At 38.0% G+C, this 21,852-nt stretch overlaps 1 protein-coding gene across 1 annotated transcript in view; it reads right to left on the bottom strand.

Annotated features, from left to right (window-relative positions):
- The window catches only part of tns1b (tensin 1b), a gene marked incomplete in the record, with an annotated part of 143,320 nt that overhangs the window by 94,537 nt on the left and 26,931 nt on the right, over positions 1-21,852 (bottom strand). Inside the window, 1 exon segment of the mRNA XM_037976306.1 lies at positions 7,581-7,695. Within this exon segment, the coding sequence (XP_037832234.1) occupies positions 7,581-7,695 (115 nt within the window).

Here is a 21,852-nt window from a genome sequence, read left to right as displayed (position 1 = left end):
AAAATCACTTCCTTCATCAGAATATCCTACCTGTTAAATATAAGCGGGTAGCACAAATAGATCTATGCATTAAAAGCAGCAAGTGTCTGAAAAACATTACAACTTACATACAAAAACTTACAAAAGCACAAAAAAAATACTTAAAAAACACTCCACAGAAATAAATTTTACTTGTCTGAATTTTTTATGTACAGATATGCAACTTTTAATGGTTTAAAATAAAAAAAATCCAGTTATTACCATGCAGTGTCCAGAAAGAGGTGTTGTTCAGCTTGTAGGGCACCACAACTGCTTCCACCCACCTCCATCATCATCTTCATATGAAATTACTTTTTGTCACAACAAAAAATAGTGGCTGGTAAAATATTTGAGTGGCTGGTAAATTAATTAAATTAATTTCCACCCCTGGTTGTGACTGACTCGGCTATTAACCACAACCAATTTTAGCCAAACATCTGTAAAATGTACTGAACTACAGCCATTTCTGTGCTTGCTAAAGTTGATTAGCTCAGGCAGACATCTTAAATAAAGATGAGTCCAAACAATCAGTTGTAGATTTAAACCCAATGGTTAACTTTTTAAAGTTTCATTTACATTTGGTGTAAAGGACTGTAAATAATCTCTAGTTAACTGAACGTCTCAGAGTTCAGTTTTAACAGGTCTGAAGTGACTGAAGCTGCAGATCCCTACAAGTTAACATCAAGTCTAAAAATTAGCGAATCGATACAAGATTTTCAAACAATCTGGAGAAGTTTAGGGACTTTTTTAAAGTAAAAAGTTATAAGGCTGTTGCATCTATGAGGTTTTTCAGGGAAAACAAAAAAAACGGGTCTGATTTTCTTCTCAAAGTCAGATTTTAAGCTCAGCCTTCATAAAAGATAATAAAATGTAATGCACCAGAAAGGCTACAGCTAGCTGGGGCTACCGCTATTTGCCTGGAAATAACCACTAACGTCCATACAAACAACTAGAAAACATGAAATTGATGGTGGTGTAAAGCTTTGGAAAACTGTATTTTGTACAAATATCATTTTATTTTTCATATATTGCTTCAATGAAAAAAGCCTCCGAGTTTCATATTTTATTTCCACATCATTTCAATTCCAATGAAATTATAAAATCATTTTTCTTCATTCTTTGCCAGTTAACTATCCAGGAACAAATTTACAAAGCAGAGATAAGCTGTAATGTTTAATTTTCTCCAGCAGGGGGCTCTAGTGCTGCATTATCCAATGAAGTTTTATTTTACTGACAGATAAAAGGAATATTTTCATTTTACATGATTTCAGAGGGAGCATTTTCCTCAGCAGGAGTATCAGACAGAGCTACTCAAAAGGCTTTTATTCAGAAAAACAAACTGAACTCAGAGCACAGAGTCAGCCTTTCTTCATTAGGGGATAAAACTTATCAGATTAGTCAGAATAAATCTCTGTTAATCATCCACAGAAATCCAGTGGTTATATCCATCTGTTTCTTCCTGATAATTATGAAAACAAAAAGTCACAATCAGCATCTGCACATGAGATGTGCAATCCCATATCCAAAACAGTTGGGATGTTGGGTAAAATGTAATTTAAAATCAATATGCAATGTTTTGCAAATCTCAAAAATCCATTGTTTATTCACAAAAGAGAATTGTAAACATGTCAAATATTTAAACTAAAACTGTAATAGCGGCAACAAAATGCTGTAAGAGTCAGTGGTACAAATAAGAAACAGTTGAAGGAGCATTTTGTAACTAATTAGTTTAACTGGCAGCAGGTCAGTAAGACAACAGAGGCTGAAGCTGTCAGAAGTAAAGATGTGCCATCTGCAAAAAAACTGTCTTTATGGTATAAAAGTCCAGGTGCTGAACTGACCCGCCTGCAGTCCAGACCTCTCACCAACTGGACACATTTGATGCAGCAAAAGAACAATAAAAATCAGCAAAGAGAGGCTCAGGACTCTTGAACAGCTAGAATCCTCTATAGACAGAATGGGACAACATTCCCTCTAGAACCTGCAGCAGCTGCTCTAATCAGGTCCCCCCCCCCCACCAAAAAAATAGTCAATTTTTAACATTTGATAATGCAGTTTTCAGATATGGGGTTGTATTTTTACATGATGGTTTCAGGAACAATAAGCTCTATAAGTATCAGTTTCTGTCAGGGTTTTCACCCTCAGTGGGATTCACTGCATACCAGCTGCATGAGCTCAGAAGTCAAAAAGAGAGCTCTGATAACCTTCAGTCTCCCTCAGCGTCTCACACGTCTGCTATTGTAGTCCGACTCTGCAGAGTCTTTGAAGATCTCACAACAAAAGAGCTCCAAAAGAAAAAAAGCCAGCTGGGAATCTTTGCAGGTTTGTTTGAAAGATGATTTGTTCAAGCACAATGTCTAAATGAAGCTGCTAATTTCAAGCAAAACAACTCCAAACAAGAGATACCATGTGCTTACAGTACTTCACAAGATGAGCTCAAGTCTCTGACCTTTCACCCAAGTTTTTAGGAAACAACAGCGCTCGTTTTTCCTGCCCTCCAAACAAACTGTTCTACAGAGAGAAAATAAAAGCCAGGTCCCGCCTCAGGGCCTATTCTCCAAAAATACCCTACGCTTTTTTTAAGTGGAAAGTTGTGGTCCAAACCTGCGTCAACATGCTTTTGTCAAACTCCTGAACACCTTGTATCCTGGCAACTGGCAAAGGGAGAGGAAGTGCTGGTGTCATTATGGGACCATGTGACTGCAGATTGTTGGTAAACAAGAAGAAGTGTTGGTCTCAAATTTCAAAACACTGGGGGTAATGTTTGTTCACATTGTTACCAAATCTAATGGGAATAGAGCTTCAGCTCACTTACCATCTGGCAGAAAGTTAGATGAGAACATTAAAACCATTTTTTTTTAATCTGCTGATCTTTGAATAAAGGCAGGAAGCAGCTGGCCCGGTACAAACGAAACAAAGACCATCGAAGTCACAGCAAGAGAATGAGTAAGCGGTGGAAAAGTACCTCTTTAGGACAATACTGCAGAAGTTTATGAAGCAGTTTAGCAAAGTTTGAGAACTGAAGCAGTGAGGGTCCCAAGATTTTAAGCCTCAGAACAAAATAACAAATTTCAACAAAATGGTAAAGGACCTTTGGTCTTCCAAAGTGAAGTTAAAAACAGCTCTCAGGTTTGTTTTGTGGGGTAAAAGGAAATCTGACCCCAGAACTTTGTCTAGTTCTTAGTTTTGAGGTCAAAACGCAGGTTAATCCAAGTAAGATAAGAGAAAACTTTGTTGTCCCAGTTAAAAACCTTTCTACCTGTGCTTTGTAACAGGGGTAAGAGTCACACTGATAACATCCTATCCATCCATTCATCCATTTATCCATCCTTTATCTGAAGTTGGGTTGTAGAGGCAACAGGTCCAGGAGGAAACTCATTCCGCTCCCCAACATCACGCTCCAGCTCCTCCTGGGGGATCCCAAATTGTTCTGGTACCAATAATTTGCTGTTACAGTCAACTTTCTCTTTTCTGTTGGGTAATTTTTGGTTTAGCTTCCCTCATTCACATTTGTCCATGGAAAGCCATGACACAGCAGCAACAGCAGCAGGTATATTTGCTTAGTGTGCCATATGGTTTTAATTAAAATATTTACTTACAAAACAATACAACAAATTCCAAATTACACACGATCATTATGAAAAATAAACCAAATTTCTCATTAAATATTACTTCTGCAATATTGTTCTTTACAAAAACCCCAGTACCACTCTTCTCTCTTTCTTTCTTTGGTCTGTCCTATTTATTCTGCAGGCAAAATTAAACCTAAAAGACGGAGGACAAACTAGAGTATTAAACATCTGCTGCCCATGTGTCTGATTCATTTTGGGTTGTCCTAATAAATCCGTCTCAGCCACACAAACACTGAATTTACCCACACAAATGAACAAACCCAGATACAACTGAGGTAAATTAGATCAGCATACAGCTCAGTGCAGCCTTGTCACAACGGTTTACTTCTCCCATAAATCACCTCTTCCAGACGATGGTCCCAGGTGTCGTTCTGTGGAGGTTTACGAGAACATTTAAGAGACTTTCTGCAGAGACGAGCTGACAGGAGCAGTAAAAACCCTCCAAGAACTGCATAAATGGACTCCTGGTAAGTAAAATAAAGTGGGATTTATTTTTAGAGCCTTTGTTAGGCCTAAAATGGACCATCCGTCATGACATAACTCTGGTTCCCTACAACACAAGCAGGAAGTTTAAATTTAAATTGTTTGAGATTAAAAACAAACCAAAGAACAGACATGCAGACATTCTTTTATTATTTATAAACTTGTCGTACAGTACAACATCTGAAGTCAGCAGATAACAAGAATAAATGCAGGGTATTGCAAATAGTTTTTTTCTTTTCAAGGGAATGCATATTAACCTGTGGCAATAAAATCTTTTTTGCAACATCTTGATTTGTACTCAGGATCAACTGAAACATGCAGTCATGGGGACAAAGAGCATAAACCATCTTTTAAGTGTAGGGTTTTACATGTCAGGACATAATAAAAATGATCTGGGCTTCACCAGCTTCTAAAACTATTCAAATCTAAAATCAAGTGAACAAAAACAACAGATTCCACCACATCAATACTAATTAAACATAAATGAAGCCAAAAAGGAATGGATGTGTGAAAAACCAAGTCAAACATCGCTGCCTCAACAGGATTCCAGAGTATCAGCCAGGAGCTGATCAAATGTATTGATTAACTGATCATCATCAGTGGAGCCACCTCTATAAAAGCAGTTTATAGAGTTTTTGTTGCTCTGAAGCATACAGATGTGTGCAAACACAATGCCAAGATGGAAAGACATCAGCAATGATGTTCGAGATGCAATTGTTGCTGCCCGTCAATCTGGGAATCAATCATCTCCAAACTATCTGGAGTCCATCATTCTACAGAGAGAAAGATTATTCACACGAAGCGACATTTAAGACAGCTGCCAATCTTCACAGGAGTAAACGTCCAAGCATATTCACCCTGAAGGTCAGACTGTGCAATGCTCAGAGAAACAACAAAAACCAAGTATGGCTGGTTTGGAAAACTTGCAGGAGAAAGCCTCATACCAGCTGTAAAGCACGGTGGTGGAGGGCTGATGGTTTGGGCTGATTCTGGACTCAGATGTGAGGCCATCTGTCCGACCAAACAGGACAATGATCCCAAACACACCAGCTAACCTTCAATGAAAGGAGATTCTACAAGCTACTGAAACACAGCTTTTCAATTCTGGCTTAATTTTTGCTTAATAAATACTAACTGTTGAGTTTTTTTGCACACTTGAAGTTACTTTTGAATAACTTTAAAATCTGGTAAAGACCAGATCAGTTTTATTGTCCTGATAAGTAAAACTTATCGATTTTCTTTAATTCCTCATAACAGTCCTCTACCACACCAGCTGAACTTTCCTCTGCAATAATTACAAATTTGTGATGTTAATTGTATTAACCAGTAGAAAAAGGATCCACACTTCAGGTTCAAAAGTAAACTTATACTGTCATCAAATATCTCTTTGGCAGGCATGGGAGCAGCACATCAACAAATGGTCCTTTCAATGGTCGAAATGCCACCAGATTACAGAAAAAGCTTCTGTTTTTTCTGAGCCTTTTACCCGCCTTGTGTCCGGTTTGGAACCTGCGATAGTTATTCCTCTCCTGCTGTGCCAAACCACACATCCAGCTATTTCCGCAAGGTTTCATTTCATGTTATCTGTCTGAAAACAGACATTTCCACAACAGCATTATGTGCCGAGATGACCAAGGTCATACTATATTCTTATTTTTTTTTGTTTTAATTTATTTGAAGCACAAAAAGGGAAAAGGGGTTTGGAAATCTCAGTTACTTTCCCACTGTTGTTTGATATTTAACTCCCATGTTCCCATGTGCCATTTAGGTAGTTTCTGGGAACAATAAAAGCTCAAAATACAGCTTGAAACTTTGGCTCTATTTGGATCATGTTAGCATATTCAAGCCACTTAATTATTTTAAACAGAAAAAAACGTAACATTTCTTTATTTTTATAACAATGTAGCTCAGGTACTGAAGTAAACATGTGAAAAAGTCCAATGAAAAACAGCCTGGAGAATTATTGATCAAGACCACTTAGAGATATTTCAAGAAAGTCTGGCTGTTTGAAGGGAAACTTAAAGAAATAAATGAGTTGAGATTTTGGAGCAGTACTGTATGCAGCTCAGTCAACAATAAACGCTCTTCAATAAACTCCATTAGGGAAATTGAGAAGCTGTTAACCTTTAGCCTCCCTGGAGTTTCTGTTGCCCTCCTCCAACACTTAATGGACCAAACACTGACACAAAGCTGACCCCAGTCAGCCTCGGATGACTTGTCATTTAGACCACTGACAGATGTCGCAACAGATATTGCCTTCATTGTCCTGGAAGTTATTGCAAAATCCTCTGTCCCTTCTCAACTACAGGCTGGAGAAATGAAAGCAAGAGTGGGCATAAAAACAACAACAAACCAAAAAGTGATTTAATTTTGAGGTTGAACCTTGGCCTAGAAAAATAGTGCCTTAAAAAACGAATATTAATGTAACAAACTACATCACTATGATCAACCAATTTTAAACATTTTATTCTTGGGCTAATTTAGGCAAGATAGCTCAACGAATTAAATCATTAGAGTACATCAAAACATGTAAGGCAGGTTTTTGTGTTGATGGTAATATTTTTTTAAAGCTGCATTGGTGTTTTATCAGACTGGGCAGAAACTATAAAACAAAACAAGATGAAAAAAATTCAATAAGAGAAACTGAAACAGCATTAAGTGTTGATGGATTTCTTTTTAGTCATTTTTTCTGTCACTAAGAACATTTAGGGTTCCTAATACACTCTCGCTAATAAATTACCTAATAAAAAAACTTAAATATCACCAACCACTGTACTCCAACAGAGACTCAGGGACATGTTGGTAATTATACAGTCATGGGGGGGAAGAAGTCTTCCCTCTTTCAATTCTACGCTTTTACATACCAGGTCTTAACCAGGTCCTAAAATTATTCAAGTCTAACCTTAAGTATCCAAAAACACACAACAGATTCCACCATGTTATTACTGTTATGCATATTATAGTAGCAAGGGGGCTGATGCAAAAACACTTCCTGTGCACCTGAATTCTTGGAATTTGGGTCTTAAAATGTGGTTAAAAGCCATTTTGCAAGAAATCATTAAGTCAGTAAGATAATCAATATTAATTTAAAACGTTAAAGTACAAACAAACAGTGAGGGGTTCAATTTCATAGTTTACTACTCTGAGAAAAGAAACAGTTTGTTGTATTAATGAGATTGCGCATGAATATTAAACTACCGGTGATGCTACCAGTCTCCAGAGAGTGGCGCTCCACTTCTACAAACTACATCAGCTCACGTTGACAGCTGGTTGTCAAAAAAAAACAAATAAATACTGAACTCCTCAGATTTTAAGAGGTCTCTGTTAGAGCTAAGAAAAAATGAAATACAGATATGTCTGCCTGTCACTGCAGACAAGTCAGGCTAGGACAAAAAAAAGCAGGACTACTCTGTGACAGAAGTCTGAAACCATCTCAGGAACACTTACCTCGGCAGACGAGTCCATCCTGGACGATGGTTTGTTTGCAAACGCCGCAGTACTTGGTCTTTTTGAAAGTCTTCCCCCGAAATGTGTGGGAATGAAGAGCCTCCAACTCTTCTGGCTGCAGGCATGAAAACAAAAGAAAAAGGGTAGCGGTAGTGAGAAACAGCTTTGGACTGCTCTTCCAGGCTGGTTTTATTTTACAGAATAAGTTACAGTTAATATACCCAGTAAATATCTAAAAATGCTAAGAATCACACATGGGCAATGTCTGACATCTTTCACACATTGCTTTGGTACTGAACATCCATCGGACCTAAATCCGCTTCTCATTAATCTCTAAAGCATCCATCACCAGAGTATGACACAAAACTCACAACTGTTCACAACTTATTCAAAAGGCAACAAAGTGTCCAATATTGAATTTCTGGTTAGTCTGGCAGACGGAAACTAGGTACAGTTTAAGACCCAATCTGATGGCAAAGTGTTATGCCTGCTCCAAATTTTTAAGTGAAATATGACCTTTAATTAAAGGGTTACAAGTGGTAGGAGTTGAAATATTGGCCTACAAAACTGGAGACACTTTCAGATTTCAATTAGTTGATGTAGATTCTTTTTTTGGATAAACAGAAACACAAAGTCTTTCACAATCATTCCAACATCCCGTCTTAAGTTGTCGTGACCTTCAGACGTTTTTTCCCCCGCTGCCAGAAGGCGAGTGATGGGAGGAGGCATGCCTGATCTCTGATATCTTTATAAAAAGGACATTTAAGTCACAGAAACAGTATGCTAGTATGCTAGAAAAAAAAAAAAAAGTGGTTTTGACAGACTTCTTAACACCAGTGAAACCAGTAATGGGCCCATGCCTAGGTGGATCTCTGACAAAAGCACATCACAGCTACACAAAATAAATTAGTGACCATTGATGAGAGTCTTAACATCTTGGTGACCCATTTAGGAGAGAAATGGCTGTGTTACACAACTCATTAACAAGCATTCCTGGCTCCTTGCATGTATTATAAACATCTCATTTTCCTCAACTGTGTACCATCCACTAACACTCGCTCCCTTTACTGCCTGTTTTATAAACTTGGCTTTAAGTGATACCGGACAGCAAGTGTGATGATCTCCTGCAGCATCTTTACAAGACACCTGCATGTTGTTGTCTTACCCCTGCCAAGGAAAGTCCAACCTTGAGGAGAAGTGATGTCATCTTGGTGCTGTAATCAACAGCTGGTTTCAGTTTTCACTTTGAGCTCACTGTAGGTAACGGTGCAATTAACCTCTTTTAATCCACACAATACTCATAGTGGTAAAACCATAAAAATCCAAGTGTTACTTTGCATTGGATATAGAGGAATAGTATTCAACAAGCTAAAATGAACAAATTACCAAAACACTGCCATTTTATCTTTTCTAATGAGGTCATAGACACTGTTAGGTTAACCAAAACAAATTAGGCCCAAACGTTTCCTTGACGGGAGGCATTTTGTCCGCCACACTGCACGCCAAAGCTTTAAACAAACATCTTGGATAATCCAATTTGGTGATCAGAGTATGTGTTGGGGATGACTCTCAGCTACTACCACATCAAATGATACCTCAATATCTGTAAAAAATTAACTGAGTTAAAGACATTTTGGTTTTGATAAGGTCATTTAGCTGTGGCAGCCATCTTGAATCACAGGAATTTTACATTTAAACACCGTCCTGCCATGTGTTGTAATGAAGATCAAGAAGTTCCCAGACTTTTGACCACAGGAATCTTACAAGCACTATTAAAAAGCTTTTTTCCCCATTGCCCTGATCTTAAAACATGTTAAAGTACAATTAAAGCAGAGGAATAACAAATCATAAATCAGCGAGTATCAGCGGCAGTTCAAAAATACTCTGACAGAAGGTAGGTTTTATATCATTTATGTCCTGAAACAGCAGTTTTCCAGAGTCATGAACTCATGCAGACTGTTTTTAACTCATGTTACTCCTGTTGTTGAACAAGCTCTATGTGACCGTTCAGCATTTGTTACTCGGAGCCACATGGCAACAGCAGAACAGCCAACCCTTTTCTCCATCTTCTGGCTACGCCTTACTACTACATAATGGGATTAGCTTAATCTGTTTAGTCTGAAATAATGAGCACTGCTGTGCAGGATGCGCCGGGTTGGCAGGAGAGCAGGAGAAGGGTGGAGGTCCCTGCCTGGCATACAGGCATGTGTTATCCAGAGTGCCACCATGGCGAAACCCTGGCTAACACCTGCAGAGATGGAAATGAGAAGGTGGCCTTTGAAGGACTGGAAAGGAGTGATAAGGGTCTGCAGAAACCAATCCCTCTGAAATGAGGAAATGTAAATCTTTCCTGGCTTTGACTTTCACACCCAGGAACAATTTGGAATTCCCAGTTAAGCTGAAACGGTTTAATTTTGGGCCTTCATGGCACTGACATAATGGGAAACTGAACACAATACTTACTGATATGTCTACTTTCTGTTAGAAACATTCAAGCAAACCAACCAATTGATTTAAATTATTAATGACATTAAGATGCATACATTTCATGCACACATTGCAAATATTTGGACAGAAAAACTGCTGAAACTACCCTTTTCTATATAAATATTACTCAGGTTCAAGGAGTATAAGGAGCCACTGCAGAAGGACTGAAGGGCCACATGTGGCTCTGGAGCCACAGACTGCAGACCTCTGATCTAGACTTTATCAGATTGGGTCCTCTGTGGACCTGCTCCCTTCAGACGCCATCAGCTTAATATCTGGGGGTTCAGAGGGTCATTGGTGTGCTTTTGGAGCCAATTCCAGGCAGTCTCTGCAGATGGTGAGTGTTTGTGTGTGTGTGTGTGGGGGGGTACTGTACTCTGTTTAGACATGATTTATGAATGTAACACATTTTCCAGATTCCAAATAAATTACTTCTGCAACATGGGGTGTGACATTTTAATCAGTCCATGCTTCCATCGCAATAAGCCTTTAAAAAAAATGCGACAAATGCGTTGTCAGAAAAACAACCCGGATACCTATAAAACCCTGCAAGTTTCAAAATGGTTTTTGTGTCAGAGTCAGTGGGTCTTTGTCAGTTTATTCACACCATTTTTTGACGCATCAGTTTCACACTCCACTCCAGTAGGTGGCGGTAATGTGATGGCTTGTCAACTTTCTTTTCAAAAAAAATTCTGCACAGAGTTCAACTGCTGGCAAGAATTTTTCTACATGGACTTTACATGTTCTCCCAGTGCATGCATGGGTTTCCTTCCTCAAACCGAAGATGTTTGAAGGGAGGAAAGATGGCTTTTCAAAGTTTTTATTTGGACATTGGAAGTTTTTTCCCCCCCATTCTTTATTTGCCTGCAGCCAAAGCCAAAAGAGTGATAATGATTTGACCCATGTCTGTGTGTTTGTTCTTTTTACCAAAATATCATGAATCACTGGACAAATTTTTATGAAACTTTCAGTAAGTAATTAATGGCTGAATTTAGACAACTTATTAACTTTTGGAGTCAACCTAATTTAAGATCGTTACCACTGGTAATCAAACTGTGCAAACACAAATGGCTATAACAGATATTAAGCTAAATTCTGATGTGGTAGTAGATAAGAGTCATCCTCAACAAATACTCAGAGCCAACAGCTCGAGCAAGATCTGTCAAGGTTTGAACAAATGAGTTAGTCAGCTGAAGTCCAAAGAAAAACTTTGAAACACCCCTTTAAAAAATTACAAGAAAGCCTAGCTAGAAGACAATCACTGAAAAGGGTTCAAAAGGTTGAAAAATAATTTCCTAAAGATTATTAATAAAAGGAAAATGATGTGCATAAGGACACCAAGAATAAAATCTGTTTATATGGTCCTGGCTCAACATTTTTCCCCTCACAAAGCCAAAAAAAGAGATTGTGATGGGAGATTTTGATGAAGTGAAGATTCACTGCAATCTGCGGGCTTCTTTAGATAGATAATGTTTACTAATTGGCATTTTATAATGTATGGGAATGTTTTTGTACAGAGACCTGAGATGACTTTGCTGTGAATTGGCACCACATAAACAAACTGAATTAAAAGGAAGAACTTTTTGAACAATCCTGCCAATTTTAGTCCTCCTGCCCTCAACAGAAATTTTTGTTGTAGCCATTTAACCTTAAAATACTAAGTCAATGTGCTGGAGTATAGTAGAACACTCCTTTTTGTGAAGCTTTAATTGTTTCCGATCATTAGCAATGCACCCGCCGCTCTCAGAATTTGTTTATTGTTTGTAGGGGTGGCTGAAGCAGTTGATTGGTGAGACATGGGTGAAGAGGACAGCTATGGGGGTGGGGAGCGTGGATCTGCAGTATTAATGGCAGCCAACACTGATTATTTTCTGTTTCAGCTTGCTGCAGAACCTCCAAATAACCTCTGTCCTTCACATTCGTGTCACACTTTGGGTCTAAAACGGGCCACAAAGGAAGGAAATGGTTTCAGACAGGCAACGAGGACCTCAAGAGCTGGGGTCAGGGTGTGCACATACCCCCCTCAGCTCAGGCCCTGCAGCTCCTGGGAACAGAGTCCCGTTCCCTTAGAGACGCACGCATAATCTCCTGCCTAACACTCATTAGCACACATGGGCAAAACAGGAGCTCTTATGCATTAAAATGTGCAAATACACAAACACACAATCTTCTAATCTGCGCACACACACACACCCAACAATCACTCCCACCCTACTTTTAAAATTTTCCCACTGTTTAAAAGAAGAAAGAGGTCTCTAACAAACTGTTTTTACCCTTCACCCCCATTGTTGTTGTCGTTTTTAATATAAATCAACTCTTTAAAAATTATAAATTAAAATAAGTTTAGATTGTTGGTTTCTCCAAATTTAAGTCTCAGTTGCATTTGGGCTACAGATCTTCTAAAAAACCTTTAAAAGGCCAAATGGGTCTTTTTTTTAATTTTTAAACCTGAGTTTTACAAACATTTAAAAATGCTGTGCAATATTTTTTGGGGGCCCTTTTTTCTTTAGACGTTTCAACAAAGAGCCGAACTTTCTTGCAATCTTTCAACATTTGTCTTGATAATAAGGGTGCATTTTCTTCTAACAATTTCTAGTAGCAGGACACTTCATGGCAGCAGCATCTCAAAATGGTAAGTGGTCCAACCCAGTCAGGTGATGATCGTGAGTTAAGCAGATATGATGCAGCTGGGACTCTAGTGACTGGCAGGGCCACTCCAGGAGGAACCTGGAGGTAATGAAAGAGTCTCAGGAACCGCTCAGACCAGCCAGAGAGACATGATGATGATGATGATGATGATTTGCAAAATCATCATTTGCATCATCACGATGCTTTAAACAACAATTTAAAGCAATCTCTCTTCTACCACTAGAAACCACTACAGCAGGTAAGACACTGACTGATCATAGCTGCACAACAACTGGAGTATTTCTGGGTAGAGTTTACATGTTCTCCCCCTGCATGCATGGGTTTATTCCAGGTACTCAGTTTTTCTCCCACAGATGAAAAACATGCTTATTAGGTTACTTGGTAAAGATGCAGAAATTTGGGCATCAGAAAAACAAGTTGGATAAAACATGATACCAAGAAATATAAAAAAAAGTGTAAGAATCTTGCATGTAAAGTTTCAGAGAGCCCTTGTTTGTAACTGATGAAGTGTTTTAAAGCCGACCTGTCCACACCGAGCAGACTCCAGCCCAGGTTAGGTAATGTTATACTACAGAGATAAACTTTTCCAGATTCTGCCCGGCAACAGACATTCCCTCTGAATAACGTAACCATGAGGCTGTTTTTCTCCTCAAGTTCTGATCTCAGAACTATTACCTCAGCTGCAACAAATGACTCTGACAGATTTCCCTTCAAACATTACTTCACTTCATAAAATTAATCAAGTTTGTGCTTTAATGTTCCTTAAAGTCATGTCATTCACACAAAAACAATAGCAGATACTGTATGTTCTTATCTTATTTGTATTAAACTTCTACTAAACCGATGGTCAACAGAGCAGAATCATAACAGAAATAGAAACGGATTAAAACTTTTTAATAAATGTGTGCATATTATGAAGAATATGCAAAGAAGAACTAAGAACATTTAAACTCATGTTTCAGTCAATCAGGGAAACTCATGGATGATCTAATAATTGATTAATCTAATAATTGTAAAACAATTAAATCTTGCTGAAGTTTATTAAGCAGATTTTCCTCCACAAGCAAACACTCTCAAACTAACTGTAAAGGTTCAGAAATCATGTTTATTTGTAAAATGGAAACTCAATGTAATCCATTCAGTAGGCCACATCTTTTACTCTACATGCCTTGGAAAGGGATGATCAAAAAAGTTGGGATATTGTGTAAAATGTAACTAAAACCAAAATACAATGATTTGCAAATCTCAAACTCATTTTATTCACAACAGAACATAGTAAACATGTCAGATGTTATGAAATTGTAAATTGTTTTTGAAAAATAGGGTATTTTTGAATTTGATGGCAGTAATACATCTCAAAAGTTGAGAAAGGGGTAATAAGATTCTGAAAAAAAATAAGAGGAGAACTGTTCTGAGGTCAGATGGATCCAAACTTGAATTCTCTCTGGAAATCACAAATGGCATGTCCTCCACACCTTTGTTTTTCTACAAGAAAATGGTATTTGTTTGAGTTTAAACACTGATATGTTTACTGTTCATTGTGAATAAAATATAGGTTCATGAGCTCTACAAATAATTGCATCCTGTTTTTGTTTGGAATTTACACAATGTCACAATCTTCGACCCACAAAATGATTGCAGCTCACTAACAGAAAAACCAGACAGACGTGAGTCGTCGGTGCTTTGTGTTGCTGAGATTTCCTGCAGTCTAAATTAAATCTGAGAAAACTGTTTGCACCCATACACCCAGGGCAGCGCTTCATAATTGACCCCCGCCTATCAGACACCATTGTTCTTCCTGGGGGAACCAGCAGACCAAACGAGACTCTTCCAGTCAACTGAGTTAATCAGTTAGCACGCCACCGTCTCTCATATGGAAACACCATATGCATGAACACAAACAAGGCCACCTCTATGTCCCCATCTGGGATGTTTTAGTTTACAGAACAGCCCTTCATTTCTTTAGATTTTACTTCTGAGGAGACAGACTAAGTGATCTTGGTGTATAGTTTTTTCTTTAATGAGGAATTTTTATTTTGAAAAGTCATTTAGCCATGACCTTGAATACCAAAGAGTTGGTAGTCTGAACAGTAATCTGCCTTAATCCTCGATGTAGGACCTCCTATAATGAACTGACATGATCCCGTACAAGCAGCAGAACGAATGTCTCAGGGTTTTAAAAAAAATAAAACTACACTTCTATTCTGCAGTTGAAGATGTTTCACTTTTTAAATTCACAACTGAATATTGTGGCTTTTCAAACTTAAAACTGCATGAGATGCTCCGCTGTGTAAACTAGAATCAACAAAATGCACAACAGAGCATCTCTCACAGTTTGAAGCTTGGAAATTCACACTCTTCAGTTTTGAATGTAGACAGCTCCCCAGACGGGAAGCGAAATGTCTTTAACTCCAGATGAGAGGTCCAGTTGTTTTGTTTTTTAATGTTTTTGGGGGAGTGGACCCACTGTGGTCACTGTAAGCTTTAATGTGCTGTCAATTAAAGGACAACAGTCTGAGCAGCAGTATGTTGCATTAGATTTACCTGATTAAAACACTTATGTTCACAGTGAAGCAGTGTAGTCAACAGCTTACAGCGCACTGTAGTGTATGTGTGTGAGTGCATGTGTGAGACGTGTGTGTGTGTGAGAGACATGGGTCTGTGTGTATCTGCATACAGCACGGCTAATTGACATCCAACTGCAAAACACTCAGGTACACAATTTACCACCAGGTGTGAACAGAGTCTGTCAGAGGTGACTCGACAAATCACCAGTAACAGATTTGTAACAAGTCTGAAGAGCTTATTCGTGATTGTGTAAAAACAAAACTGAACTTAGAAAACACAACTTGCAACCATGAGATTGTTCATAATGTGATTTGAAAGGTTTGATCAAAACTGCTTCAGCCTCTACATTTCTCAAAATATGAATTTGGATCTAAAATAAAACTCTGGCACATGCTACGGTTTTAGGAGGAGGCAGTCAGACGAAAGCAAAGAAAGAGGTCGTCTCAGATTTACAGCTGGTGTTGGGAAATTTGTGAAAGAGGTCAACCGATGTGGGTCAAAAGTCTGTGTTGTGCGTTGAGTGTAGCTAAGTAAGATGTTGGTAGAACGGAAACAGCCCTCTGGAAATAAATACATAAAAATAACAGTAAATTCCAAGTAAAGTGTTTCAAAATTAGTCTTTTGAGCCACCTGATTTTAGTTAGGTGTGGTGGCCATCTTGAGTTGGGAAAACTCCAAAGGGTAATCAGTTACAGAGATGCATCCCAATCATTATTTCCTGAAAGCTTCATGAGAACCTATCTGGTGGTTTATGAGATATTTTACTAACAGACAAAATCATCACCACCTTTTTGCCTTTGGTGGTGAGTGATACTGTTGCAACTGCATGCTTTCCTAACATCATGCAGCTCTACAGCAAATGTAATATTTGTTTTCTCTGAACGAACAAAAACTATACTCCTGAAAAACATTCTTAGAGTAAAACACAAAAAAACTACCATGCACTGAACTCTTTATCAACTCTTGAGAAAGTGGGAGCAAACAAAAACATTGAACTGGCTCCAATTAACAGACTTTCTGCTGAATGGAATAGAAGCCATTCAAGAGTTAAAGGAGGAAGTCTGAGAATCCCCTCATTATGAGAAGACTTGAGCAGAGAGAAACAAGGAACTATTACAGCTAAACAAGAAATAAGAGCTTCACCCCAAATGAAAGGCGGGCAGGAGGTGTGGGGGGTGAGAAACTGCATCCCAACTGCATTTCATCTCAGTGGAGGTGGATCCCAGGGAGGAAATTATTCAGTCATCCAGAAAAAAAAAAATCTCCTCTTTCACAGACCATCAGGATTAGATGAACACAGAGTGGTCATTTAGTGAAAACTCCCAAGATTAAGTCCTCATTCAAAAATTTTTAAGTGTTGCAGAGTAGAACATTTTTCATGTATAGACACACAAGAAAAACAGCTACTAATAATAAAACCTCAAACTTTTTTGGTAAAGATCAAGGTCTATTTTTGACTTGATTCAAATTCATAACAGAACGAATGAATAACCTCAAGGCACAAAATAAGACCAAAAAAAAAAATTGAGGCCAACTAAGAACACGCCAATTCAACCTACAGTAGCTCATTCTAAATCAACCCATTGATAGTACACTTTATTGAAAGTAATTATAGTTCAGTTCAAGACAAATCCTAATCTAATAAAGTCATACTGAAAAGAAAGTCCACCCTCTTTAAATTCCAGGGTTTTACGTATCAGGATATAAAATTATCTGCTTTTGACCAGGTTCTAAAATTATTTAAATTTAACCAAAAACACAGACCAGATATCACCATGTCAATATTTATTTTTCAAAAGCAGAATACAAACACTATCCAGCTCCTGATACAGCATCTTGTAGGACTGTATTAGTCTCTCACATGGTTGTGGATGAATTTTGGCCCACTCTTCTTTCCAGCGTTGCTTCAGTTCATTGGTTTCTGCTCAGCTCTCTCAGGTTCAGTCAGGTTGAAGTTCTGGACTCTTGACTGGGCCGTTTCAGCACCTTTATTCTTTTATTTCTGAGCCATGCTGTTGTAGATTAGCTACTGTGTTTGGGATCATTGTCCTGTTTGGTCCAAGCTTCAGCTGTCAGACCGATGTCCTCACATCTGACTCCAGAATCCTTCGGTCTACAGAGGAGCTCAGGGTTGATTCAATGACTGCAAGGTGTCCTGGTCTTTTGGCCACAAAAGTCCAAATTATCAGCCCTCCACCACCATGCTTGACCACTGGTATTTGGCGTTTGTATTGATATGCTAGGTTTTGTTTTTGCCAGACATCCAAAGGTGCATTGTGGGTAAACATCTGTACTTTGTTCTGGTTTTGTTCTAGAAGTCTTGTTGTTCATTCTGATGGAATTTTTCAAACCTAAGTCGTGCTGCCATGTTGCCTTCTCCTGCAAACCTTCCAAACAAGCCATAAAGTGTTCAACCTTCTTCTAACTGCCCTGTTATGACCTTTGACCTGCTGATGGAAGCCAGTAGAACCTGAGATGGAGCCCATTTTCCTCAGCATTGCACCTTGGCGTTGAGTTTACACACACCTGTATGCTTCAGAGCAGCAAAACTCCTGGTCCCACGGATGATCAGCAGCTCCTGGCTGATATGGATACTTCTTAAATCCAGAGGAAGCAGCAAAAGTGGACAAAGTTTCCACACAGCTTTTCCAATTTTGTCTTCATTTATGTTTAATAAATAATGACATGGTCACATCTGTTGTGCGTTTCTGTTCACTTGATGTTAAATTTGAGTAATCTAAGATCATCTTTATTATTTCCTGATATGTAAACAGCTAGAACTGGAAGAGGCAGACTTTCCTTTTCATTCGAATGTAGATACATTTTGAAACAAAGTCATTTAGTAAAAATAAATAAAAACATTTGCTAAATAAAATTCAGAAATGTTTTCCAAAGTGTTTTAGTTGGGTTGATATATCGGCTCTGCTTACAATCATGACATTTTCTTAACTCTCGTTTGCTCTCTCATTTTGTTTGGAGCTTGTTATGACTGTAACACAATAATGTTATTAATTCTTGGTCTGAATACTGGCATGTGTTATAATAAATCCATAAAAAACAGGATATTAAACTCCAGTTTAATTTGTTTTAAGAGAAAATCCAAAAATCTCTCGAGATAATCTTTATGCTTTAACAAAACAAAGCTCTGAACCTTTTCTGCAAGTCCTGGAAAATGGCACCCAGTGATAATAAATAATGCATGTAAAACAAAAATAAACACAAGCTCCAAATAATAACAACAACAGGTTTTGCCAAAATAAATGTTTGAAGGGATTAAAAGGATTTAGTCAGTGACATCCAGAGTTCACTATAAGAGGCGAAGGGAAAACAGACTGTTGGCAAAGACTCCTGGACAAGAAACTAAAACCATAATCCTGGAGTTTTCTGTGAAAGGATGGAGATGGCAAGTTTTAGGAGTTTTTTAGGGGGTAAGGGATGCTTAGATCTCTTTAGTGGAGAAATGTGCCCATTACAACTGGTCCTCAACTTTTAACTAACACTCCCTGCTACAGCCAGCTTAAAACAGACAATTTTAGATTTTGTTTAAGTAAGAATGATCTTCTATAGAGTATTTTTTTAGGTGTACAAGTTCATCTAAGGGTTAAATATGTGTTTATTTGTGGTAAGCAATTGACATATTTTGTAAATAAATAAATTTGTACTTCAGCCATTGTATGCTTTGATTTCTAAAGATCAGCATTAGCCTTTAACCTTTACACACACACCACAGTTGCAGATGTAGAGCTTTTAAGCTCCAAGATAACACTGCCTAGTAAGCTGACAGTACAAACAGCCTGTTGATGTCCATCTGGATGAACTTTTTATTAATGTAACCTCGTTTCTCCAAGGGCTCTTATGGTGATCAATGTCCTTAAATGAACTTCAGTGCTGAAAAGGTTTTTTGCAGCTTTAAACAAACAGCAAAGTTTCCACAGCTTTTTTTATTCCACTAAGTCAAATGCATCCTTCTCAGCTGCTAACTAAGCTGACTGCAAATCGAGGAGTGAAAGAGCTGGAAAGTTGGGCAGTGGTTATCTTTAAAAAGGTCACAGATAATATTTCTGTGACAATGTGATAGCCACCTGTTGCCATTTTCAGTACAGCTGAAGGTGGTGGATCAGCAGCTGTGCTTCCTATGTAAATCCAGTCAAAGTCAAGAATACACTTTAATCTGATTGGTTGATCAAACTGTCTGTTAGACTTGTGCTTTTGTTTTTTTTAATGGTCTGGAAATTCTGACACAGAAGGCCAATACTCTGGCTGCAAGAAATTCAGCCAATTCTCTAAAAGTTATTGAAATGAAGCCTTTCACTTTTTATATATACACACATTTTTGAAATGTGTATATATATATAAATAAATAAAAAGGTTGCTACAGAATCTCATTCCAAATAGGCATTTCTTTTGGTCTCTAAACCAAATAAAATGTTTGACTGGACTGTTTCTTTAAATGTACAAAACGCACACAAACAAATTAAATACTTGTGGCAGTAGTAAGCTTGCAAATCAAGTCAATGCATGGAAAATACAATAAAACAATCAGACAGTAAATCTGTTTGACTGCAGTATGAACAAATGTACCAGCAAAGCAGAATGATGCTGTCAGGATCAGATCCAGGGTCTGTTTGGTTTCTCAGCTGAATAAATATGTAACCGCAGGAGGTCTATAACCACCTTCAGAGTTAAAGGTTATCATGGCAATAACAAGTTCTGTCACTCTCTTTAGCCAAGGGCTGCTGGCTGACAGACAAATCCTGTCAAGAAGAGTTCAACCTCCTCCAACAAACAAGTACAGTTGGTAAAGTGAAGAAATAAATGCTGGTGTTAAGAAGAGTCGTCCAAGCTCCTAATCTTTATCTCGGCAGAGTCCTTTATAATGATGTAAGTGTTTTTATTACACATTACAGACGTCAGAGTTGATAAACTAATTTTTTGGGGGGGCTTCACTCAGTGTTTGTGCTTTGTTGCTATCAAATAAGGGTTTTACACAAGTTTACCTTGGCTGATAAGTTGTTTTCTTGCCCAAAAGCATGACTTCATGAGTATGTGTAAGGATTGTTCTGACTTATAACAACTCTGCTGCACAAAGGAGAAGCACATCCATATAAGGTGTCATTCAAAACAACATGTGATTTTTACCTTTAAAAAGGTTGTTTCAGAGTTACGTTTTGTTTTTTTTGTCTTGGTAAAAATCCAGTTACAGACTGAAGCACACTTTGTTCTAATAAAACCATCTAGTATCAAGGTGTCCGGTAATAAACACCAGATCAAAAAAGCAAATAAGACTTCAATTAACTGATCTTAAGACTGTGAATCAGAACTCCTATAATCACTATTATTCTGACCAGAGTTTTTTCTTCAAAGTTGTTCTTTGTCAACGGTTCAGAAACAAATGATTGCTTTTCAACTAGAGAGAAAATAAACAAACTTGGAAGATGATGCAATACAGAAAACCAAACGGAACAATATGTATACTTGTGATTCCACAGATTAAACATCCTGAAAAATTTTATTGTGTTTGTCAAGATTGTTTAGTTGTTGAAACCATTTTGAATCTTACTGACCCCACAAGTGTGTTTGTCTGCAAACAGACAAATGGTCACAGCCTTTCATGGTGGTAATTATTGGTACTACACGTTAGTACTACTAGCTAGAATGTGAAACCAAAGCACTGTCAAATTCTGAGTTATTAAACCCTTGTGAGTGAAAACCTGTGGGCCGTGGGGAGGGTTAAGGCAAATCTGCCCAGTGAAGCATGCACAAGGTTGGGGGTCTGTTCATGAACGAAGGTGGTGGGTGGGAGTTTTAGACAAAGCTTTACAATTCCCACAAATCAACTGAGCAAGAATTAAAGTTCTCTTTTTGTTAATCGGGATAGTTCAAAAGATGCCAACAAGAGAGCACATGGAAATAGCCACACAAAGATGAAAAATAGCACAATAGTTTTATAAAAAAGTGCTTCGTCATAGCTGAACAAGCCTCAAGAAAGCAACAGCATGGTAAATCTATTAGTGAAAAAAAAAAAAAAAAACACTGGGTCAATGCAAACCCAGATGTTAAAATGAATAAGTGGCCCCACATGTGAAGCACTTATCTTTAATGAGGTAATCTTTGTGACTTGACTGGAATCAAACAAGCTCTTGAGAAAAAAGGGAAGAGTTTGAAGAAGATTGGTTCAGGGAAAAGTGGGTAAAGTCTCATGAAGCGACAGCAAGTAAAATAGTATTATATCAAGTATTTTAAAGATATAATCTCAGAATATGGTGTTGATGTAAGATACACAGGTAAAACATTTAAGATGGGAAGAAAAAGCAACTTTACTATGTTTAACTCAAGACAAGTTGAGTCAACTGACTCCACCTTCCATCATGATTTCAATCCTCTTATGACTGGAGGTCAAGACTTACTCTTTTCCCTGGTAAATATTTTGTTTTTTATATATCTATGCTGCAGTAAACTAATTAAACCCCATGGTGCCTAAAACTTTACACTAAGCTCAGCCTTAGAGATGAGGTGATGAGCCACTGTGGTGGTTTGGGCAACTGATTAGGATACCTCCTGGGTGTCT

The sequence above is a fragment of the Kryptolebias marmoratus genome, linkage group LG6 (assembly GCF_001649575.2).
Source record: "Kryptolebias marmoratus isolate JLee-2015 linkage group LG6, ASM164957v2, whole genome shotgun sequence".
Lineage (NCBI taxonomy): Eukaryota > Metazoa > Chordata > Actinopteri > Cyprinodontiformes > Rivulidae > Kryptolebias > Kryptolebias marmoratus.
The sequence above is the reverse complement of the archived record's forward strand: the minus strand, read 5'-3'. Positions and strand labels throughout refer to the sequence as shown.